The 24,623-nt window shown below is 57.2% G+C and overlaps 1 protein-coding gene across 9 annotated transcripts in view; it reads right to left on the minus strand.

Moving 5' to 3' along the window:
- COL13A1 (collagen type XIII alpha 1 chain) overlaps window positions 1-24,623 on the minus strand; it is a 145,962-nt gene that overhangs the window by 43,016 nt on the left and 78,323 nt on the right. For 7 of the 9 annotated variants that reach the window (XM_069460892.1, XM_069460889.1, XM_069460891.1 and 4 more), the window contains 10 exons: window positions 24,534-24,569; window positions 23,819-23,845; window positions 22,736-22,762; window positions 19,185-19,211; window positions 19,063-19,089; window positions 18,265-18,291; window positions 15,185-15,250; window positions 11,182-11,289; window positions 9,086-9,112; window positions 8,240-8,275 (listed from right to left, as the gene is read on the minus strand). In XM_069460892.1, coding sequence (XP_069316993.1) covers window positions 8,240-8,275; window positions 9,086-9,112; window positions 11,182-11,289; window positions 15,185-15,250; window positions 18,265-18,291; window positions 19,063-19,089; window positions 19,185-19,211; window positions 22,736-22,762; window positions 23,819-23,845; window positions 24,534-24,569 — 408 coding nt within the window. Of the gene's footprint in view, window positions 1-8,239; window positions 8,276-9,085; window positions 9,113-11,181; window positions 11,290-15,184; window positions 15,251-16,397; window positions 16,455-18,264; window positions 18,292-19,062; window positions 19,090-19,184; window positions 19,212-22,735; window positions 22,763-23,818; window positions 23,846-24,533; window positions 24,570-24,623 lie in introns of all 9 variants that reach the window. The other 2 variants (XM_069460894.1, XM_069460887.1) reach the window with 1 other exon arrangement.

The raw sequence follows: 24,623 nt of genomic DNA on the forward strand, positions 1-24,623 counted from the left end.
CCAGAGCCAGACACTTGGGTCTGTTGGTAGTTCCAGGAAAAGGCTGGGGGTGGGGAAGGGAGTCTAAGCTTTGGATAAAAACGCAGCTCTAGGCGGGGTCTCGGCTCTCCCCTCCTCCTGCCCGCAGAGGGACGGCTGGGGGACGCTCCCACAGGCTAGGAGGTGGGTTCTGCTTCAGGCTCACCTCTGGGCTTCCGCCTCCAATCTCAGAAGAAACTGTGCAGAGCAAAATGCCCGAGCGTGAGGGTTTCCGGCTAAATGGGGCTGTCCTCGGCCCCTGTTGATTTGAGTAAGGACACAGTCATGCACTTGGGGGACATCAGAGCTTCCTAGGGAGGCAGCCCTCCTCCTAGCGTGGCTGACCTTCGACCTTCCCTCTCCTCTGGGTCAAGGCCCTTAGTTCTGCAAATGACCCAGGCCCCAGGCTCCCTTGACCCCCACCTGAGGGCCCCCTCCCTTCCGCCCCTTTGCGGGCAGGAAGCAGCGGTGCCGGCTGACCTCCGGCGGCTCTCTCCACTCTCATTAGGCTCAGTCCTCACACTGGCCCTGTGGGCTCGCCCCGCCCCACCTCTGAACTGGGGAGCGGGGCTTCCCCCAGGCCAGCGAACTCTGATTCCTGAGTCACTGTCAAGGCTCCCGCGTTGCTGCGGCCAGAGCCCACCTGCAGCAGATGGGAGGTGGGGGCTCTGGTGGCTACTGCCAAAGAGGGACAGTGACCCACCTCTGGTCAGAGGGCTGTTCCCGGGGAGCATCCTGTGAGAGCCTATCCAGATACCCCTTCTTTTCTACTTCCGCTCTTAAGTTTTCCTGTCTGAAAAGTTTCAGTTAGGAGTTGTGCTCAATTTAGATCTGCTCACTCGTGACTGTCTTTGTCTTCCAGGGACTTGGCTGTCTGGGTCTGCCCAGCACACAGGCCTGGCTTTATCTCCCCTACCGCTGCCTTCCCTTGTCCTCCCAGCGGGGACTCTCAGCCACCCTATCCGGGCCATCCTGGGGATGTGAGGGCTCTGAACATCACAAAGTGTCTCGGCCCATGTGCATGGAGCATGATGGCAGAACTGCAGCTCCCAGGCCAGCCCCCGGTCACCCCTCTGGGAGGCTGGCATTTTAGCCTCAGTGCCAAGCACTGATGCACAGAAGGGGTGGCAGAGACACGCAGATGGGCCCAGAGGGGTTTGCCCTGACTGTCCTTGAAGGCCGGCCTCAGCCTGCCCTTGAGGCTGCCACTTAAGACTCCGCAGCCCGGCCCTGCACCTGAGCACGTGACAGCATCAATTGGTCCTCTATTCTGGTCCCAGCTTCCAGGTGGGAGGACCCATCCTTCACAGAGATGACAGAGTGGGAGTGAGCTCGTGGGAGCGCAAACTGGCCGTGCTCTGGTCCTGTGGGAGTGGCCTCTTAATTGGTGATTTACTGTTTGTAGAGCAAGCTGGCCAGGGACTTGGCAAGAAGACCAGTCTGGAAGGAGGTGGGGGACTTTAAGGTCAGCACCCAGCCCAACAAAGTTCAGGTCATGAATGGCCCTCCCCGAGGTGAGGCCTGGGCTCCGGCTGCAGCCAGGTCTGGGTGGGAAGGCCCAGGGCCCAGTGCAGCCGGGCACACAGGCTCTTTGTTCTCTGCAGGGGAGGAGGAAGGTCTGTCTGGGAGTGTGGGGCGTGGAGGGCTGGGGGGAGGCGGGTGGTGGTAGCAGGCGGCTTGGGGCCTGGATCAGGGCCCTTTCCCGGGATGCAAGAGCCGGGTGAGGAGGGCTGATGCCCTTCTGCCCCAAAGCGTCCCCAGGCCTCCCTTCCGGGAAGAAGGCAGCTCAGTTCCTGCTTCCCTGGCCCAGCCAGCATCCACACCGCAGAGGACCGGAACCCCGGAAATCCCAGGTCCTCCAGTAATTAGGGCCGGCAGGAAGTGATCCAGGGAATTACCGGGGTCTGGTGCTCCATTGAAGGCCAGGGCTTTGGAAGGGCGGCTGGCTTGTAATCTCAATTTGACATCGGTTGATTTTGTAGTTAGTTCCAAAAAGAAAAGTCAGCTCTAATTAGTCTTTGGACTTAGGATTGCAGGAAAAACAGGGCCCGGAGAGCACAGGGAGGGGGCTGGGGGCCTTTCAGCCCCCATGAGGCCTCAGATCTGGGGCCCAGGTCTTAGTTTTCGGATCTGCTTTAATTTAAATGGTCTGCATGTCCCCACTGGGATTTCATGGCTTTGAAAGAAAATGCTGTCCCCACACCAGCAGGCTCCTGTGTCTGCGGCGTCCATCTGCACGGAGCACTCGGCTACATGTGAGCGCCAGGCAGAGCCTGCAGTCACTCAGGTCCTCGGGGGCCAGAGGGGCGCAGGAAGGTTTCAGGAATAGCTGTCGTGTAGGCTGGGTCGAGCCGCCTCCTCCTGGGTTTACTGGAAGTCCTGCGACCACCCCGATTCCATGGGGTGATCATTTGGGCAGAGTTAGTGCCAGTGGGCAGAACACCCCACTTCCTCAGTTCTTCCACTAAAAACCCACCAGGAACCCTGCGTTCTCTGCTGTAGACTCTGCAGATACTGCTCTCAGGGAACCTGGAGGCTCAGAGAGAGGCCTCAACACAGCCCAAATCCTTTTCTCACAAGAAGGAAAACAGCTCAACTTCCACCTCTTTTCCCTCCATTCGGGGAGGGGTTGGAGGGGTGCCTACTGGAAATCACGGTTCCCCTGGGGACTCGTAAAGTGCAGGTAGCAAAGTCATTCAGAGCAAGGCTCTGGGGTCAAACAGCCCGGCTTCTCTACTTCCTAGTTATGGACCTTGGGAGGAAAGAGCTTCTGTGAACCTCAGTTTGCTCATCTGTAAATTGGGGATAAGAATAAAAGCTACTTCACAGGGTCGTTGCAAGGATTCAGTAAGTTGATGCATGCAGAGTGCCTGGCGCACAGCCCGGCATGCTGGAAAGTCAGGCGGTCTTAACCACGCAAGTTATCACTCGCCAGAAGTGTGTCCACCACGTGGACCCTTGCTCTGACCGGCACATCAGAACCCTCATCCCTTTGGCAGAAGGATCGAAGAGGGTTGAGAAGAAGGGCCAGTGCAGCCACAGAATGAAGGCTGGGACAGCTGGCTGGGTGGTCATGTGTCCCCCACCATAGGGTCCCTCCCATCTCCTCCACAGGAAGCCCCTGTGTCTGGGGATCCCCCTGCCCCCGCCCCACTGGCCTCCAGGAGGGGTAACTGCAGTTGTAAGTGGCTCCAGCCTGAGGCTGTCATGTCCTTCCTCCTCTGGTCTGAAACCCGCACAGCCTGCAGCCCGCAGGAGGGGGACGTGCACTTCAGACATGGTCCTTCACGCAAACCCTGAGGCTTAACGCCCAGACCACCACAGGCATCAAACACACCCCACTTCCAGAGGGATGAACAAACCCACTTCGATGCATTTAGAGATAAGCTCTCACCAGGTTTTCTGATCCACATACGGTCTGACAATACTCGTCAATCCTCTTGAAAGAGAGCCAAGGTTGTAATGTTTTAAACACGCTTTGTGTCTTGCAACATATTTATTTTTTTTTTTTGAGACAGAGTCTCACTCTGTTGCCCAGGCTAGAGTGAGTGCCGTGGCATCAGCCTTGCTCACAGCAACCTCAAACTCCTGGGCTCAAGCGATCCTCCTGCCTCAGCCTCCCTAGTAGCTGGGACTACAGGCATGCACCACCATGCCCGGCTAATTTTTTCTGTATATATTTTTAGCTGTCCATATAATTTCTTTCTATTTTTAGTAGAGATGAGGTCTCGCTCTTGCTCAGGCTGGTCTCGAACTCCTGAGCTCAAACGATCCGCCCACCTCGGCCTCCCAGAGAGCTAGGATTACAGGCGTGAGCCACCGCGCCCGGCCAGCAACATATTTAAAGTAGATCAGTGTCATAAATTTGGATCAAATAGGTACCACATGGGTGCACAACAATACTCGCAGTGTCTAGGCAGGAGGGCTGGCCCCGAGTGGGGTGGGGGCAGCGCAGGGGCCGCTGGCTGTGCTGGGCTTTGATCTCTAGGAACCAGTAGAGACGCCTGCCTTGCCGGCCTGGCTGGCCTTTGAGAAGATACGAGACACAGCCCAGTGGGCAGGGGTGGGGGGGACAGAACTAACCATTAGCAAGCTGCGCAGGCTGAGAGTTCGATTCCACCCCGTGCTGTCAGAAAGGACCGCCTGCACGCACATCAAGTCTCCGGGACACAGCAAGGGAGGCTCGTGTGGAGGGTCCGTCAGTTCCCTCATGGCTCCCACTCCCACCTGACCTCGAGAGCAGCCATGTGGCCTCTGTCTCAGCTCAGTGTCCCCACCTGCTGGCACCTGTTCCTCCCCAGGGAGGTGGGGTGGGAGCAAACTCATCTTCCCAGTGTCTGTGACCAAGTCACCCTCCATGTTAGTGCCCCTTCCCCGCGCCTTCTTCCATGCAGAGAGTGGAGCAGGGAGGAGAGAGAAGGAGAGAGGACTGACTGCAAAAGGAGGGAGGTTGGAGATAACCCTTCACATCCCAAAGAAACCACAGGGGAGGGAGGTGTGTGCACAGTGAGACCCCCTGAGCAGATAACCTGAGCAGACATTCCCTTCTGCACCAGGGTGCAAAGATGGGCTGGCCACTGGGCTTGGACTTATGAGACTTTGCTTTTAATTCCAGTGTGGACCTTCAGCTGTGCAACCTTGGCCAAAGTATTAACCTCTCTGAGCTTTTCTCATTTATACAATCACGATAATGAGCTCTAACCACTGAGCCATGGTAAGGCCCGGGTAAGACAGGGAGTAAATGAACTTTGGCTGAACTAGAGATGTGAAGTATTGCTGCACTTGTCTTTGGCATCAAAGACAAAAAAAAAAAAAAAAAAAAAAAAAATCTCTTCATCTCAGGGGAGAAGCAAACTGCTGCCTGAGCATGTGATCACCAGGGTCAAGATACCCCTGTCCCACTGCTCCAGCCCCAGTGGCTGGAGACACTGGAGCCTCTCAAGGAGCGACCTCAAGTCCTTGGGTGGGCTTCTGCTGCTGGTCTCAGTTCCTGCCGTCCTCCCTCTGGCCTCTGGTGGGCCAGGGGGCCGTGGTGAGTTGGCGGCAGGACGAGGGGCCTGGCAGAGTGAGGGCTGGCACAGAGGAGAGGCTGCTGAGGCCACCTGTGGGCGGGCTGGCTTTTTGCAAGGCTGGTGGCTCCAGTGGCGCCTACTGAAAAGACGTAGGGACAGGCTGGGAGGAGCAGAGGTGTTGTGAGTCTTCCAGAGACCGGAGAGGGAGTGAGGGGGAGCCACAGCCTCACATCCCTTAGTCCCTGAGAAGAGGCCATCACGGGAGAGCAGGGAGGGCTGGTCCGACAGAGAAAGAAGGGATGGGGGCAGGAGTCCAGCATGAAGGGGGAGGAAGGGCCTTCTCCTGGGTGCTCGAGAGACCTGGGTGTCGGGTGCTTCCGACAAGCCCTGGGTGTGGACGGAGAAAAGACTTGGACAGAGGCTCAAGGGCACCAAGACCCCTCGCAAGGCCAGGCCTGCTCCTCTCTAGCGGATATGGAGCCCACTCTGTCCTCAGGAAGCCGTGGCCTCCCTGGGCTGAAAGCAACTTTAATCCAGTCTCTGACTTGATATAGAGGCTTCTCCTAGCACATCCCAGACCACCTCGCAAGGCACCTGGGTACGAGGAAGCTCCCTCTTACTGTTCTGGAATTGTTCTTCCTGTAAGGTTAACCCACCAGCACTTGCTCTCTCCCTAGTCATGCAAAAGTATGACCCCTCTTCCACGCTGGAGCCTGCGCTGTCCTGAGCAAACCTTGACTTCCCAGGGACAGGAGCTGCCCCCATCAGCAGGACTGCACCGATTTGCCCTGCAAACTCAATGCAGCCAGGCTTAAATGATTCTTCCTGCAATCTGAGTCTACGATTGCCACTCTCATGCGACCGCCCATTCTAGCATCATGACACCCAGCCCTAGGTGGAGGACGCTCCGTCCTGAGGACAATGGACCCCAAGCTCCTTTCTGGATGACAGACTTCCAGTGTGCAGCGGAATGAGGATGCCCGTCATGGTCCGATGCCAGCTGAGGGCATCGCCGTGACACCCGGGGACACGCTGCCGGCCCCACAGCCCCTTCACAGCTTGAAAGAGCTGGTCTGGCTGCTAATGGGAAAACCAACTCCATGTTGCACCAGGAGGCAGTAAATTTTATGAGTCTGCGTGAGTGGATGGAGGCAACCGCGGGGGCTGATTTCCACTTCCTGACACCGTACAAACTTCTCAGTTTATGCAGAACTAATTAGAAATCTCTCAGGTCCTGCCATTTCATCCACCAGGACTCGTAAAGCAACGTGGTGATGGCAGCCACCAACTGCAGCGTGTGAGGAATGTGCTTCTGCAGGCTGATTCTTCTCTTTCGAACATTCCTTCCCCGCCCTGGTGCCTTTCCTTCCTGCCTCTTTTATCCTCCTGGAAGACCCCAGAGGCTTCCCAACCTGGTTGGGAGGGCAGGGATGGGCTCCTTACAGCAGGTGATACCGTGGGAACACCTTGGACTTGGACTCCTGCTCCGCCCTTTCAAGCCATGAGACTTTGGGCAAGCTTCGGTGCCATGGTTTGAACGTGTCCCCCAAAGTTCATGTGTTGGAAACTTAATCCCCAATGCGGCAGTGTTGAGAGGTGGGACCTTTAAGAGGTGACTAGGTTATGAGGGCTTTGCTCTCAGGAATGGATTAATGGTGTTATCGTGACAGTGTGTTAGTTATGGTGGAAGTGGGTTCCTCATTGAGCGAGCAGATTTGTTATAAAAGTGAGCTCGGTCCCCTCTAGCTCTTGCTCTCTCGCCCTCTCTCACCCTTCCATCTCCCCCATGGGATGACACAGCAAGAAGGCCCTTGCCAGATGTGGGCCCCTTGACCTCGGGCTTCCCAGCCTCCAGAACTGTAAGAAATACATTTCTTTTCTTTGTAAGTTGCCCAGTCTGCAGTATTCTGCTATAACAATACAGAATAGACAAAGACACTTAGTTTCCTCATTTGTTAAATAGAATAGTCACACCAGCCTCACAGGGTGGTTTCAGGGTTAGAGCTAACACCGCTGGTGTTGAAAGTGCGTGCCTGGCCTATAGTAGGTGTTCAGCAAGTCACGACTGTTTTAAAATTATTATATTATTATGGTTATTGTCATGATCACTTCTGGGCCTTTGCTCAAATTGTTTCCCTGTCTAAAATACCATTTCCCTTCAGGTTTTCTGGTGGAAGGACCACAGTGGTGAATTAAAAATGGCCACAAGCACTTTGCTACTCCTCTGGCCAAGAAGTGGAGACCAGGACCACGCACACTGATGCATATGACTTGGTCATGTGACTTGCACCAACCAATAGTGCATTAGACAATGTGATATAAGCAGTCACTGGAAAAGTCCTTATGCACTGGGACGTGCCCATTTGGATGCCTGCTGTGCTGTAAGGAAGCCTGTCCAGCCTCCTAGAGGATGAGAAGCAACGTGGAGGACTGAAGCCCCCAGCCACCAGCCAGCACCAACCACCAGACATGTGAATGAAGCCGGCTTGGCCCCTCCCACCCATCCATCTATCATCTGATGCCACTGCATGCGTGAGCCCAGGGAGACCAGCAGAGCTCCCAGATCACCAATCCACAGAATCATAAGAAATGAACCATAGGCTTTAAGCCAGCAAGTTTGGAATGGTTTGTTACATGGCAACACATAACTGATCCATCCATCCATTCATCAAGGTTGAGTTCATAGGCTGTATTCTCCCAGCAGACTTCCCAAACTCCTCCCAACCTGGAATTCCTCTCTCCACCTTCTGTGCATGATCACACTGCACCTTGTGATGGTAGCATTTAATAAAGCCTGCCTTTGCTGGGGTTATTCATGCAGCAGGAATGCTTCTGTCTCTCTGGACTGTGAAGCCCCCAGAGAGCAGAGCTGGACCCCTCCATGTCCCCCATACTTGCTCAACACAGAACTCTGAGCTCCCACTTATCAAGCCCTCAAGGAGCCAGTGAGAACCTGTCCTGCCCCAGTGTAGACACAGCCACCCAGCCCGGCAGCGAGAGAGCCTCTTGGGTCTGAGGTCCTGCTGGGCCACTGACTTGTCTGAGGCCCCACACTTTCTGTCTCTCCTCCTCCCACAGGTGGAGGCTCTGCTGGGAGGTGTGTGTGCAAATGCGAATCATGTATGACCAAATCCTGACCCTGTGCGTGCTGTGTGAGGCCCCACTTGGGTTGCCACTGGGGGAGGTGGGGTCCTCCCCCTTCATCTTACCTTCCGGCCATGGTAGCCCTGGATCCCTGGGTCTCCCTGGGAAAACAAAGAGAATGCCATTAAAGAGATTCCCCAAAGTCAAACTTTGGCCTGTGCTGTTCTCCACACAATATCATCCCTCCTCCTCCCAATGATGCCAGATCCTCCTGCCCCTTCAACATGCACCTCCAGGCATCAACAGCGCTCTGCTTCCTCTGAGGCCAACAGAGGCTGCTCTACTCTTCAGAATGAGCCTCGCTTTGCAGAGGGAAGGGTCCACTGAGGAGGGACCTGGGAGACCCGAGGGTCAGTTTTTGTTCCACCAATGACTCTGTTGAACCTGGGTAAGTCACTTTCCCCAGGGCTCTCAGCTTCAGTGTATAAAACCATTGGGCACAATCAGTACTGGGCCCCTGCTCATCCCCAGAGCCCCACAGTCCCCAGCTTCGAAGGCAGAGTCTGTTAGACATTGTGGGCTTCTGCGTGAGGGTTCACAGGAGACTGGATGACCCTGGAGGTCTCATCCTGTCCTGACACCTTACAAAACGCTATTTTAACGAGATATTGTGCAGTGTCCTGGGCATCTGCCTGGAGTTTCCAACTAGACTCTAAGGTCCTTGGAGGGCAGGACTGTACCCTCTATAGCAGCCGGAGGACTTGCTCCGCCAGCCTGAGCTCACAAGAAGGGCCATCCTAGTTGGAACCAGACCAGTTCCTAAGAGGAAGATGTGTTTTGGAAATGAGCCAAGCTTGACCCATCTGCCGGCTGAGATCCCACTTGGCTCCTTCTGCAGTAGCCTTCAGTGCTCTCCAGCCCCTGCAGGGAACTTGCCCACTTACGCAGTGCATCACCCAGAAGGCACTTACCTTTGGTCCAGGAGGCCCAGGTAAGCCCTGTGGAAGCAAGAAAAAGGTGAGTGGAGATGGTTTCCGCTGGTAAACGGTTGAGGCTAGCCATACTTACCGTGGAGGCTGGGGGCAGGGCAGCCCCCAAACAGCTACAATGAGAGAATGGGCATGCTAGAGAACTGCTCTAGAGGATCTCAGAAGGGGATCTGAAACCTGCTGGGGGCACGTGGGGACAACAGGCTTGTGTCCCTCCTTGCAGCCATGTGGGCGCCATGGGCAACTCGGCTGTGCTCGCCCGCTGGAAAGTAGGTCAGCGGCATCACGCTGAATTGCCAGTGTGGTTTGGTCCAGATCCGCACTCACCCACCTCCTAATTGGGACCCCTCCCTGGAAAGCCAACCTTGCCCAGCACAGCCTTGGCTTTGCCCTCAGCCCCGCCTGCCTGCAGAGGAGCCCTCTGTCTCCTTCTGCCCAGGGTGCTGTGGCCAGGGCAGCTGGCCGTGTGAGGTGGTGTGGGCCGCAGGGCCCGCAGGAACCCGGGGCAGGGCCAGGGAAGGCTGGTTCCAGTGCAGTTCCCGGCACAGGTCTGGACAGCAAGCGTGGGCTGGAGAAAGCCATGATGCCTGGGTCTGGGCTGTTTCAACTGGTTTAAAAAATACACTTTTTTGTTTTTATTTTGTTTTGTTATAAACAACCCAAAAAAGAAAACCGCCTGGCTTGGGTTCAGTGAATGGGAGCCCAGTGTGTTGGGAAGGGGAGGAAGGGCAGCGATCAGCAAAGAAGTGAAGTTTGAGCACTTGCTGGTTTTCTTGGCTTGGTTTGGTTCAATTTCCTAAATTTTACTTCCTTTCAGGTTTTTCCATCTAAAAACTGATGGGACTGAGACTAAGCTCCCTCTCTGGGGTGCTGGGGGGGAAATTATGGAAATACTTAAAATCCGCTGCAGTGGTCAAGCAGGCAGGAGGGCCGGCTCCCAGCAACTTGGGTTTTCCCACTACTGTGCTGGCCTTTCCGCCAAGTGGGGTTCCCTGTGTGGCCGGAACTGTCACCTCGCCTAGACAGAACCCACGAAGAATCTCAAGGTTGGCATCTGGGCAGCCAAGGGGCCCAGGTGTGAAACCAGGTGATCCTGAATGTGGCCATTACATTGAGGGCTAATTGTTGGGGACATGCCTGACCCCGCTGTCCCACCTCTGGGAACCTATCCCAGTGCAACTATCAAAGATGTGCACAAACATTGTGTTTCTTTCTACGTTGCAAATCTTTCACAATGAATGTATGATGCTTTTGCCATAAGAAAGAAAAGCGGGGTTTGTTTTTTTTTTTTCCTGCCACATGGGAAAAACATTATTAAGAAACAAACGGACAGACTTTGCCCTTAACCCCTGTTCCTCCAATAACGTGTAACGTTATCTTACCTGTGGGAGGAAGACTCATTTTCTCTAAAGAAGTCCAGGCACCCACTGAGTTATTCTCCTGCCCTGGTGCTTGATTGTACTAAATTGGTCTGAGAAAGAGTTGGGTGTTGGTGAGGGCTGCACAACGGGTGACTTGATGGCCACCAGGCCTGCTTGGAGGGGGTGCCAGTGGCCTCCCTAGACCCTTCCCAGCAGTGGCCCTGCAGGTCCTGGGGCTGATGCAGGGCTCCCGGCTGGCCCGACATCCAGCTCAGCGGGAGGGGGGCCCAGCAGTGTGAAACCTGCACGGGCCCTGAAAGGCGTGCTCATCAGGGGACCAGGGACCTCCTTCAGAGTCCACTGCTCCCAAGTTGGGTTTTCCTAAGCCCAGGGCTCAGGGACAGCCATCAGAGGTGGCCCTGGGAATTCTCTCTCCAAGCCCCTCTCTGCTACGGCTGGGGAAGGGTCAGCCTATGAGTGGTCTCCCCCCAGGGAGGCAGGGACCGGACACGGCCCAGGGCTGTGTTTTCAGAGCAGAGTGCAACAGGTGGGTGTGATGGGGATGGGCAGCTCCCTGCACAGGCCACCGCGTCCAGTGGCCTTGCCAAGGTGTTTCTGCTGTTTGGTGGGGCCCAGGTTCCTGTTGCTTGTTCAAGGTTTGGAGGCTTCCAGAATTCTTGGGACAAATCTTGAAGGAGAGAGGAAGAGAATACTTACGGGTGGCCCCATGGGGCCTGGCAGTCCTGGGTGGCCCAGAGGTCCAGTCGGTCCAGGGGGGCCTGGTGGCCCTGGTGGACCTTGGATGCCGGCCTGGCCCTGTTCGCCCTGAGGTTGGTGGAAACCAGTGTTAGAGAGGAGCCCCCAGGAGCTGTAGACCAGCTCCCGCCCCCATGCCATGCACCCGGTGAAGGCCCTGCCGTGGGCTCTGCTGAGAAGGCGGTGGTGACGGGGAGGAGTGGTGGCGTGATGGTGACGATGCTGTGGTGGTGGTGACTACATGCAGGGGCTGGTGGCAGCGAGAAGACGGCCAAGGCAGTAGGTCCCCAGGAGCTGGGCTTCCACAGAGGACTTGCTGCACAGGGCAGCTGTCCCCAGGGCAGGGAGGCCTGCTGCGGTGGCTGAGGTGCAGGAGTGAGTGAGAGAGGGGCCCTCGGCCTGACCAAGGGCCTGCTCCCAGGCTGGCCAGCTGGCCAGAGTCCAGCCCAGGTGGTCTGTGGCCTGGGCCTGCCTCTGTCACCCTGTCTCTGGTGGCATGTCACATCATCTCTCTAAGCTGTCTCAGCTTTTTGCTGTCTTTGATTTTCTGGCCTGGGGGATCAGATGAGATCCTTAGTTCAGAGGCCACAAATTTTGCTGGGCTCACTAAACAATTGGCAAGAAGCTCTATGTAAAAAAAATCTGGATTGGTGGCTTCTGATGAAATGCTGGGAATCCCGGCAACGCTGGGCCCGCATTTCTGGGTCCAAGGAGTGGCTGCCCCGTTAAGTGGGGCATGAGTCCCCCGGTCGCTTTGGTCCCCACCCTCCCTATTCCTCCTTACATGCAGCCTGCTCTGTCACTTAGGTGGTCTGCCTGGCCTCAGAGGGCAGTCAAGTTTGCACCCCTCAGCTGGTTGAAGCTTTGGAACTGCAAGGTGCTTACGCTGTATGGGTTGCTGTTGTCACTCCCCTGCCCCGCCGAATCCTTAAGGCAGCTGCTCTGAGCTCAGCCTCGCCACCCACCGTGCCTGTCCCCAGGATGGACTGCGAGCCCAGGGATGTAGGGAAGGCATTGTGTTCCCTTAGGAGGAGGAGAGAGCCTGGTCCAAGTGACCCAGATCTTGGGGTTGGGGGCAAGAGAGAGTCATCCTGGATCTAAACCAATGCCATTATGTCATTTTCTAAATGACCTCTTCAGGGACGATGTGGGCTGAGCTCTTGTAAGGAGGGGCCCATCCTTGTAGATGGGTGAAAGCAGAACCCCCCTGGCAGATGTGAGAGCCCCAGGACGGAGGCAGAGGACACGGGCAGCCAGAGTTCCAGTGTGATCTCAGCAAGTCCCGCGACACTCCGGTCTCCTTCCCCATGTGAAGGAGGGAGCTGATGATGCTCGCTGCAGACTCTCGAGGGAAGTGGCGATTATGAATAGGAGTGCATGACGTGGGAATGAGAAATGTAAGATTTCAGCCACACCTGCTTGTACCATCTCTTGGCTGGAACATCCTAGGGCAGATGGCACCCAGGAGCGTCACTCTGGGGCCTGGGCCTCATCCTGCCACACTCTTGGAGAAGTCATTTAGGGCTCAGGTATCCATGGCAGAGGAGGCAGGTGCAGAAATTGCTTTGGTGGCCACCCTGCCTTCAGCCCCCTACCTAGCTGCACGTTGGCTATTGGTCAGTCTCCAGGTGGCAATGTCTTTTCCTGAACCAAGAAAGGCTTAACTAAACCTCAGGCTTCAAGAGGGGAAGAGTGTGGCCTCTTTTTCAACCAGACTAATTCTGAGTAAGCCCCTTGGCCTCTGAACGTCCTAGAATCCTTTGCATCGCTGTGCTGCCTCATAGCCCTCATGGTGTTTCTACATTTTTGGAGAAGGATAATTCACAAGGCAAGGGAGGCTTAGTCTGAAACAAATCACTGAGGTCCTTTCTGACTGTGAAATTCTAGAATCTTCAAACGTCACAATCCTCATGTTACAGAAGAGAAAACTGAAGGCCAGAGAAGTTGAGCTCCCTGACCAAGGTCTCACAGAGAATTCAGGGTGGAGCCAGGACCCAAACTCAGAACTCCAGACCCTAGTCCTATTCATTCCAAATAAGCCCCGAGCAAAAAGGGCTCACCATCTCTCTGCACTGTGGAAATGACCTCCAACGCCATCTGCTAAGTACATCATATCTCATATAAAGTTTCCTCTTTCAACTAATCCTACACCCAACGTGTAAGCATCTTGCACTGCCTGTGAAATCAATATTGGTTTATTGATAGGAAATGGACAAGCATTTTTATGTCCCATGATGGCTGACGGCACTAAAATCCTCATTCTTAGGCAGAATCTGTGGCAGACAGACTAGGGCCCCTGGTCTTCTTTCTCTACTTTGGAAGCCAGGTCAGGGCAGCACCGAAAGTTCTGGCTTCACCACCCCTTGCTTTTGAAAAGGGAGGCGGTGCCATGCAGCAGCCTGGGGTGAATCCTAGACCCCTCTCGAGTTCTTCCTCTGCAAAGTGGGGATTGTGATGGTGGCACCTCCACCACCGGGAGGCTGCTGTGGGGAATGCGTGAGGTAATCCATGTAGAATTCTCCCCTCAGTGCCTGGAACCCGGCGAGGGCTTAACACAGAGCAGCTAATACAGCCAAGGCCAGGAGGTAGCTGTTGGGGCCCAGGAGAATGGCTGCTCTGAGCATGGAGTCAGCTCCCCTGGAGTGGGGCCTGGCACAGGCAGGGCTGGGGACAGTGAGGTGGGCCTGGTGCTTCTCTGACCTGCCAGGGAGCCCCTGGGCAGCCATGCTGTGGGTGAGCGCTCGAGCCCACAGAGGCTCTCGAGGATTTGGCCTGGTGACGCGATATGCAGCCTGCAGGCTCGGGTAGCACCGGCGTCATGCGCCCCTCTGTACTTTTAGCTGTTAATTGGAGGGATTTTCCAGCCTTTGCAATCAGGTGCCTGAACAGCCAGGCCCTTGGGCTCCTGACTCCCGAGTCAGGATGGGAGTTCGCGGCCCTGCTGTCAGGCATTCAGAGAGCAGCTCAGAGCCCTGCTGTGCCTAGCATCCCTGAGCCTTGGGGGTACGCCCTGTGCAGCGTGAGGAAGGCAAGGGGCATGAGGACAGCACCGCCACCTGGTCTGGAACCGACTGGGATCTCAGAGAGCAGGGTAAGATTGCTCTGTTCTTTGTGATGCGCTCACAGCGATGACACCTGTGGGATGTGGACTCCATTCCTTCTGCAAACACCCTCTCTCCTCACACTCAGGTGACAAGGGATCCGAGGCTTGGCCATCTGCATCTCTGAGTATAAAGGATGTGGGTCCAACCGAGAGCCCTGGCTGTGGGGTCTGCAGCCCTGACTGCCAGTTCCACCTCTGCCTCTCGCTGTTTGTGTGACCTTGGGCAAATCAATTCGCTTCTCTGAGCCTCAATGTCCTTATCTCCGAAGTATGGGTAATAGTAATAATGACAGCTAACATTAATTACAGCACTTAAACGGTGCCAGGAACTATTCCAAGTGCTTTACATATACAACCACAACCCTATGCAATAGATAGGTATTATCCTTATAGATGAGAAAGCTGAGGGCACAGAGAGGTCAAGTAACTTGCCCCAAATCACACAGCCAGTAACAGGCAGAGAAACTGGTGCAAATCTCTGCTCTGCAATGTGCTGTCTGTGACTTTGGGCAACTTACTTAACCACTTGAGCCTTGATGGCCTCATCTGTGAAATAGGGATGATCTTGCCTAATTTATAAATAAAACCAGGCCTGGAAAACAGTTAGCGTGGTGCCTGGCACACAGTGACAACTGTTACGAGTGCTAATCGTGTGATAGTCACTGTGGCTCTCCTGGGGCTTGTGTTTTGTGCATTTCCACATGTATGGGACTCATGGGTCCATTTCTGTCTAATTCAATCTCACTGAACCAGAGCGGGGTTCTGGCTCTGTCTACTGCCCCAGCCGGCCTACGGTGCCCAAAGACTTGCTGAGCCCCTCGGGAAAGCCACACGTGGTCTGGGCAAAGGGGAGGTGTCTACCTGGAAGGTCCGCCTTTTTATGACTGGGGGTGGAGCCAGTCGCACTGAATTGAGGAGAGGCAGCAGCTGAGGAGAAAGATGAGTTGGAAGGCCAGAGGGCAAAGGCCAAAGATCGCAGGTGTTCAGAACGATGCCAGAGGTCACGAGGAAGGCAAGGCGGCCAAGAGGGACGGGAGGAGAGGAAGAGAGAAGAGAGATCAGCGTGAGCACGAGGAGCAGGAGGGAAGGCGTGGACAGGGCACCCTATGCCTGTGGGCGCAGCGCCGAGCTTGCCCTGGGGTGGCACAGCCGTCCCCTGGGAGGAGGCGTGGCCCCCTCCGTCCGCACCCTGCCAGCAGCGTTGGCCAGCAGCCCCCTGGAATGGGAGCGTGGGTCTCCTCTGTGGGCCTGCCCTCCTGGCTGTGCTGGGCCGCAGAGGCTGCCGGACACGCAGCCCAACATTGCACAGCCGGCCCCACCCATCCCTGCTCGGTGCACAGAGGGTCGCAGACTCAGAGGCTCTGGCTAGGGAGCCACAGGACCAGCTAAATTGGTACTTGAAGCCAGGCTGGTGTGTGGCGACCCTGGGGTTCTTTTTTTGGTTGAACAAGAAAGGCCGGAGTCAGCGAATCTGGGAGGACGGTCGAAGCCAGTGCCAAGCCCGGCTCCCGGGGGCTGGGCCGGCTGAGGGTGCGGCCAGTGTGGGCACAGGCTAAGTGCTACTGAGGGCTCAGCCTGGGGCTGCAGGGCCTGGAAAATAGAGGCTGAGTAAAGATGTCTCTGGAAAGTTCAACCACTCTTTTGGGGGAGGCAACTTGCAATCACATTATCTAATGTGACTTTCGTTTCTGGAAATTCTTGCTGCTTCCAATCTCGCTCCCCGTTGGAGCTGAGCAGCCTGTGGCTTTAGGAAGAGGTTAGAGCCCACGTGAAAACGAAGATGGCATATACTGTAATCAGCCGCCTGTTTTCGAAAGCTCTTTAACTCACATGCGGCTCCTGAAATGAGCATTAGGGACCAGAAGCTGCCTGGGCTGCGAATTGTGGCCAGCTGGGGACTTGGGAGACCAGCTGTGGCCTTTCCAGGTCATCGCTGCTGCCTCCTTGGGCCTTGGCGGTTCACAGAGCCCCACCCACTCCCGCTGCGGGGGCCTGGCGACGTGCAATGGTGGGCTCTGTGTCCGGGAAACCTCTCGGCAGAGAGGGGCTCCGAGACCTTCCAGAACCTACAAACCTTCAGGGTAATTATCTGGCTGGAGCGCAGAGCTGCTGGCATGCTGCTTAGGTACTCCTGGTTTGGGAGGGAATGGAGTGGCACAGGGAGGGTGAAGGGAGAGCCCACAGACACCAGCACCCCGCTCCCCACCCCTCCTCTCCCTCCCTCCCTGGGGAAGCCGCAGGAAACAGGAGGGACCACCTGGAGCTCTTGGTGTCCTCTGGCCTTGAGACCTGCCACCGCCCCCCTGCCTGCAGGCCCCTTGGAGAGCCAACAGACCACCGGAAGCCCCTGCTTTCCTGGCCCTTCTACATAGCCTTGCTCTGCCCACCAGCTTCACCCCTGCCTGCTGTGCACTCCAGACCGCCCGTTCATAACGCTGTGCTTCCCTGCTCCCGTGCCAGGGTGCTTCTGGAGCCTTCTGTCATTGTGCCCTTCCCTCCTCTTGTATTGGGCTAAGGGGCAGACAGCCCTCTCCTGCCCCACCCCAAGCACTCACTAAGGCCCAGTGACACACCGCCAAAGCGTCTGCAGTTGTGTTGTCTTTTGTGCTGGGGGATGTTGTCTTTCTTTCGGGTAACATAACAATCCCGTGAGCCCGTTGTTCCAAATAAACACAGCTGACCTTCTATTATTGTATCAGGATCAGGCCGGCCGGAACACCAGGGCCCCTGCGTCCCTGGAGCACATGCCGTGGACAGGCCGGCTCCGTCTGTGCTGCTGCCGGCCTGCGTTCCCCAGCCCGGGCCCAGCCCCGCCTCACACTCAAACCCATCCCAGCCTTTCACGTCGCAGGCCCACCATGGCCTCTCCCTGGCCCAGGGACCCAGAGGTCAGAGTCTGGCATGTCTTCAGCACCCTGAGTGGCTGGGCAGAGGCCGGGCCCTGCTAGCAAGGCCCACTCGATGGCCTTCTACAGTCACGTTGACTGTGAGCCCGGTTTGTGTCTGTCTCCACTCCCTAAATCCCACCACCAGGACCTGCCTGGTGGGGGCGGGCAGCCTGGGGACCACACCATGCAGCACACTGCTGGTCACCACGAGGCCCATGTCAGAGGAGATGGACACCTGAAGATGCCATCTCCCTGTCCCCACGGCCCAGGCCTGAGAGCAGCAAGGCCCAACACAGAGCCGGGAGTGTTTCCTGTCCCGGCTCACTCGGGCGTGTGCTGAAGGGAGCAGTCAGCGCACATCTCGCCCAGCCCTGCTCCGAGACAGCCCTGCGGTCTTCTGGGCTCTGTACTCTGGGGTGGAGCGAGGAACAGGACGGAGGCAGCTGGGGGTGAGGGGGAACCATCTCAGCCCTCAAATGCCCCCTGCCTCCCTGCCTTGCTGCCCACTTCTGTAGGGCTTCCTCTGTCCTTAGAGGCAAAGTAGAGACTTTATGCTTGAATTGCTACAGCCACCCCCATTATCTCCCACCATCAAGGTTTGGGTCATCTGAAACAATGATTAATCCAAAAGTCCCTCTTAGTTGGCCATGGCAGGCCGCCAGTCTCTCATACACAGTTACACACACACACACACACACACACACGCCTGGCGGGTAGGGAGTCAGACGCACAGACTCTCACAAGTCACGCAGAGAGGGTGACATGCCGGGGAGCCACAGGCTCAGAGGCACACAGCTCAAGAGCCACCGGGCTCACCCAGTCAGCGCAGGGGCAGACACGCTCCACACAAATGCACTGCCCGGGGGACACAGCTGTGCCAACCAGACATACCGCCCCCCAACACTACCCCTCTGGCCGCTGAGTGCAGGGGGCTGTATGCTCCTGTTCCCAAGCTCTGTGAGGTGCTGAGACCCCAGGGGGATGGGGCTGAGCCCGGGGCTGTGCCCCAGGGATGGATCAAAGGGCCCTGCTCAGTTTTAGGGGCTCACTTACCCGGTGCGGGTACTCTCCACACTGCCCCTGGGAATGAGAGGGAAGGGAAGGGGGTGTTAGACACTTGTTGGGGGGACCTGTCTCTCAGTGGCACCCCCAGGACTTACGGACATACCACGTACCTCATCACCCACCAGCCCTGCTGCTCTGGTTTTGGCCTGAGCCCTCTGAGGCAGGAGAACTAATTCCTTCCCTTGCCCCTGGCTGGCAGCAGGGAAGGGACCCCCAGGGGCTGCCTGGAAGTGGCCTGGGGAGGCGAGGGCAGGACTCTGCCAGATGCCGAGTGCCATGATGGTGGGTTGGGATTTACGTTCCATGTTGGGTAGGCCCACCCAACAGCCCTGTACATGACCCCTGGGTGGGAGCAGCTGTGGACAGGGGGGCCCTCAGACACCCACCCTGAGCTGGGAGCGCCAGGACCCCGTGCCATTCGCCCAGGGGCAGCCCCGCAGTCTCCATCAGAAATTCAGCCAGAGAATGCAGGAGGCCAGGAAGGGGGCCAGGCCAGTGGTTTACAGATTGGCACCTCAAAATCCCAGGAGCCCATGGAGGTGGGTCAGGGAACACTGTGGGGGTGACATCTAGGAGAGGCCAAAAAAGAGGCTGAGGAGGGCCAGGCTCACCCCAAGAAAAGAACGTTACCAGAACAGCTTCACCCGAATCTCTCGTGTGTTCCACAGCACCTTAGGGGGCTTCCCTGGCTCTGGCAATAAAAACTAAAATTTGAAGGTAACCACTTTGAACCCCTTTCTACTGGTTGGGAGAGTGTTTCCTGGGATGGGATTCCATTTCGCTTACCTTTTCTCCTTTTTGTCCCTGAGGTCCCTACAAAGAGACGGAGACGAGAGAGTTAGAAACCGAAGCTAAGGGCCCAGCGGCCGGAAGCGTGTCTGCGGGGGAAGAGCAAGATGGGTACCAACCGGCTGTCCTCGGGGGCCTGCCAGACCCTGCGGGAAGGAAACACACACAGGTCAGTGGGCACACAGAGGACGGGCGGCACAGAGACACATGCCGGGGTGGGGAGTGGGGCAGACACTGGGGCTTCCAGGGGCTTCTCAGAACGTCCCGGAGCCCTGAAGGCTCGGCCAGCCATGGCCAGGTCTTCCTGTGCCCAACACATTCAAGGCTGTGTGGCCTCATTGGCCAAGTCTCAGCTCCACCCATCAGTGGGCACTACTGGGCGTGCCCTGACCCCTGCGCGGGGCTGTGACGAGGAACAGATGCCACCCTTCACTCATCCTCGACCACTATCGTCTCGTGCGCCTGCAACGTAGGCAGCACCTAGCTGTCAGGTGGTTTCTGCCGTGACCCACACCCTGCCTGGCACACACAGAGCGGCTGGGAGACACTAGCACATTCTGTCTTCTACCTCCCAGGTCCCAGTGACGCCCACTGAACCAGAAGGGCTTCCGAGGACGTGGGGGGCCAGGCCAGGGCCGCAGACACCGGGGGCTCTGGAGAAACCTTAGGCAAAAGAGGGGAAGCAGGAAGTTGGTAACGTAAGCCCTCTTCTGGGCTTCTCTGAGGAACACAGCGGGTCTTGGGGTTTCCTCCAAGGTTGTCTTGTCAAGTTCACAGGCTAAGAAGGGAGCCGGGGTCAGGGTGGACCCTTGTTCTCTGAGGGCCCAGCGTCCGTGGGTCTCTCGGGAGGCTGCACAGGGGCTGGTGCTGAGGGGCCTGGTGGCCCTCACATCCCTGTGCTGAGGAGCCACTCTGAGGCCGGCTCCGTGAGCACCGGCCGGGAGGAAGGTGCCGGGTCTCTCCCAGGCCAGAGGGCCTGTGGCTCGGGGAACGGAGGTGCTGGGCGTGAGGCTTATTTGGCTTTATTTCAATTAGTTGCCAACACTTAAGAGCAAGGAGAGTGCGAATAAAAATCTGGACTTCAAGTTTCTCTTGGTTAATCGGAGGCCCGACGACACATGGACAATCAGCTCCAGCTGGGCAGAGTCTCAGTCACGGGCAATGTGCTCAGCCCTCGGCCACCAGCCCTCCACTAGCCACCACCAAACATGGGGACGGGGCCTGTGTGCTTCATGAGTGCAGGCACCGCTCTAAGTTCCCGGGGTGCCCTCATCCCTAGGACAGCCCAGTGGGTGGTGGCCTGGGATTGGAATTCAGCATCCTTGTGCTGCTCCTGAGTCTGGGGCCTGCAACTGCGTCCTCTCAACTCCTTATTTCAGGTCCTTGGGGCTACGGTGAGGTGGGTGGGGCAGAGGTGGACCCCTTTGACAGGTGAGGACACGGGGGTGCAAACACAGGAGGTTACTCAAGTCAGGTGCCCAGCAGAGGGGAACCCCCTTGGGGAGGGAGCGAGCAGGGGACAGACAGATGACAAGTGGGCCGAGATTACTGCGCCCGAGAGCAGTGGCGGATGAATGGCTCGGTCCCCGTGCCAAGCCAGACAGGGGTCTAATGGCTCTGTGGCCTGTCGGGTTTTGATGGATGGTGAGAGAGGGGATCTGTCGCACTGATGTGGGCTCGTGGGAGATGGCACGGCCTTGCCCCTTCCCCAAGTTAGCTCTGACCCCAGCAGACAGGGAAGGCTCACAGCAGGTCGAGTGCGTGGGGCAGAGGGATGGCATGGGCTGAGTGAGGGGACAAGGGGAGCCAGTGGAAGGGGTCCTTTCCTTCAGGACAAAAGGCGCTGGCAGCAGGGAGGTGGCGTGGCCAAGGGGTAAGACCCTGCCGCATGGGTCTGAATCTCAGCTGTAGTGTTGAGGAGCTGTGTGACTTCAGGCAACGTACTTAGCCACTCTGTGCCTCAACTTCTCCTCTTGTAAAGGGATAATAAGCTGTTATGAGGATTACAGAACAGTGCCTAGTGGGTAACCACTATTATTACCTCCCGGGTGAGGCCCATGGGGTGGCCGGGAGGGGAAGAAGGTGGGCGAGGGGGCTGAAGGGATGAGCATCTAACCCTTGGTGCCCCCACAGCAACGGCAGCACAGAGGTTCACCCCTGCCTGGGTCTCCGTTACTCCACGTACTTGCACAGCACGCTTCGGAACGGGGAAGGGGCAGGAAGAAATGCATTTGCAGCAGAGGTAGCTGTGACAGAGAGGAGAGCTTGCTGGGGACCTAGTCCCAACGCCAGCTCTTCCACCCACAGCCCCCAGTACCTTGCTGCCCTCCCTCCAGTTCTGTGGATGTGGCAAGGGCTTTCCTACCCCAGGGCCCTTGCACATGCTATTCTCTCATGTCCGGAATGCTCCCTCCTACCCCCTTTTCTATTTTCTCTTGGTGAAATCCCCACCCTTCAGGCTCCAATCCAAGTCTCTTTCCCAGGAAAGCTGTCTGTGACCCTGAGCCTGCGTGAGGTTTCCATTATACTGAGATTCCTCAGGGTACTGGGAACTGCCGTTCATAGCACTTATGACAAGGCAGTTTGTTAATTATGTGAGTGATTATTTAAAAGCACATCTTCCCCACTGGATTGTGGGCTACAGGGTGGCAGGGACAGTGAGGATTAGATGAGATAATACATTAGCCCAGTGCCCACCATGCAGCAAACCTCATACCTGTTGGTTGGGGCCGAGGCAAGAGGACAGGCTGCGGCTGGAGGCAGCTGAGTTGCTAAGGGCCCCCCGGCAAGTCAGGGAGGGCTGGGCTGGAGTCAACACTGCTCGTCTTCCTTCCCAGTCACAAGCTTACCTGCCTCCCTCAGTGCCCTGGCTGTGCCCTCGTCATGGGCCGAGGGTGTCTCACGCTAGCTCTTGGAGCAAGGCACGAGCCACACCCTGGCTGGGTGGGGCGGGTCAGCCTGCCATGTTGCTCTCACCGCCCCGCGCTGGCCAGCCCTGTGGCGCAGGGGGTGGTCCCTCCCAATGTGGGTGTGAGCCAGGACTTGGGAGGCAGGAATGCATCCCCATGGGGGGCCAGCCCATTTGCTCCTAGTGGCCCTGATTCCCTTCTGCAGGAGGTGGCCCGTGGAGAGAGCAGATTCCTTGCAAAAGCTCTGCAGAAGGTGGAAGGGCCAGGGGGAAGGTGGGGCAAAGGTCTGCTACCGTGCCCGGTGGGACAGGGGCCCCTGCAGTCCCGGGGCAGCTCAGGGCAGAGCTGGCCCTGGGGAGGATCATGATGGCTCCAGGAACATCAGGCTCACAGAAATGGCATCACCTGGAGGAAGCGTCCCCAGAGAGTGCGGATGTGAGCTTGTCCCCCAGGGCCCATGGCAGTGCAGTTTAGGAGCGCCGAGCTGGCCGCTGGCCTCCATGTGCTACCCGCCAGGTGTGGGCTCTCTGTGGCTCTCCCTTCCTCATGCTTCACGTAGAAAAACCCCTGCCCACCTCTCCTCCCTGCATTGATATGAGGATGTAGGGCATGTGCTTGTACAAAGCTGGGGAGTGACCAGGACAGAAGCCACTCCCGCTGTCCCCGTAGGGCCCCCTCTGCAGGGCAGGCCCTCTTTGAGTGGCTGTGAGGCCAGCCCAACCCCCACCCATCTTAGGAAGGCAGGAAAGCGGGGCTCTTACCATCTCCCCCTTTGGTCCGGGGTGGCCCTGGAAGGAGAAGAGGGTGAGTGCCAGGAACACTGTCTGCAGCCCAGAGGCCCGCCCCACTGCCCCACGAGGTCCTCCCGCCACTCTCCCTGCACCTCCCGCCTTTCTCACACCGTCACTGCACACAGTCGCTGGCTTGTCACTCAGTCCCTAACCCACTGACTCAGGCGAGGCCACTTGCCCACTGTCCTTTGCTGGGCCTTTCTACCAGCTGCCTACCCTGCAGAGGAGAGTTGGGGGGTGTTCTCCCTGGACCCCAGGCCTCACCCTGTCCCTGTGTCCAGGACGGTTTCAGGGGACACCTGGTGCTGTGACATGAGTGGACATGCTCACCAGGACCCCCGGGCTTTACTCAGCTCACTGGCCTGCAGTGGGGGTGTGACCAGGTGGGCACTTGGGCCCCTCATCTGCGGGCCGTGAGTGGTGGGGCCAGGTTCAGCCGCGGGTGAAGCGCATCACACCCACCCGATGCCTTTACCTGGGGGCACGTCTGAGGGCTTTGGAGGGGCCAAGCCCCCTTCCGGCTCACCCCTTCCTCGGAGTGTGCTGGTGCCTCCTTTCCCCCGGGAACATTTGTGCCAGGGGGCCAAGTCCAAAGGGCTGAAATGAGCAAACTGAGGAGCTGTGGCTGAAAGCAGCCTCCTCATGGCCTTGGGCACACGTGCGGGGTCCTGACCGGGGAGGGGCACGGGGTGCTAGGGAGCCGGGGCCAGTGTGTGCCCAGGTGCCCAGCCTCTCCTCACCAGACCCACCAGAGTCACCGTGGTCTAGTGTCTCCAGACACCGAGAGCCCAGCTTGGCAGCTGGGGACTTGTGCCTTGGGGAAGCCCACTGGGGCCGGGGGGACTCAAATGGCCCCCTATCCTTCTCTCTGTGACAAACTTCCACCTCTCATTCCTTCCAATTCCTTCCAATTCCTTCCTTAAGAAGGAAGTTTCCTTCTAAGTAAAGCACTTCAAGGAGTCAGGGCCTTGCAGAAGGACTAAGAGACCCAGCATTACTGGCCTGGACCGAGATGGGGGGAGGAGCCCCCAGCCTGAGAGAGGGCCCACTTACCGGTTTGCCGTCTAGCCCAATGGGACCCTGAAAGCAGAAAGGCCAGACGTAAAGACCAAGCATCACAGGCCTCCTGCCAACGAGGCCGCCCGGGGCAGCGGTCAAGAGTACAGGTTCTGCATTCCACCAAGTTAGGGTTCGAGTCCCTGCATGACCACTTCTTGTTATATATATATCAGTCACCACTGATATCAAAGACACCCCCCTGACCCCAGGCGGAAAGCGGGTGGTGTGTTCCTAGGACACCAAGGCTGGCCAGCAGTGAGGCAGGAAGAGGGGACCAGCCGCTCCCCCTGCTCTGCCTCTCAGAACATGTCCTAGGCACCACAGGCAGGGGTCAAAGGCCACTCAGAAGCCCACCCACCACCCCCTCTGGGGTGGACTTCCTCTCAAACCCCGGTGTGCTTCCCTGCTGCACCTCATTTGTTCCACATTCCAGTGTCATGCTGGGGTTTATCAGCCTGTGACTTCACTTGCCTGGTTCCTGTCCCACTGTCCCTAATTTGTATATTTATTTTCCTGTATATATTCCTTGCACCTTGAGCCCGGCGCTGAACTACTCTCCTGGGTTGGTGTCTGTGAACGGCTAGGGAAGCAGGTTCTTAAAGACCAGGGTTTGGAAGAAGTGGTGTGAGGGTTGGCCTCAGATGAAGTTTAACCCAACCAGCCACAAAGACCACCTGGGACACAGCTAACCTTGGCCTACCCCACTTACCGGAAATCCAGGAAAACCTCGAGTGCCTGGTTGACCCTGAAAAGAACAGGAAGGCAGTGAGGATGAGTGAGGATGAGGAGGAGAGGAAGC

This window comes from Eulemur rufifrons, chromosome 28 (assembly GCF_041146395.1).
Source record: "Eulemur rufifrons isolate Redbay chromosome 28, OSU_ERuf_1, whole genome shotgun sequence".
NCBI classification, from domain to species: Eukaryota; Metazoa; Chordata; class Mammalia; order Primates; family Lemuridae; genus Eulemur; species Eulemur rufifrons.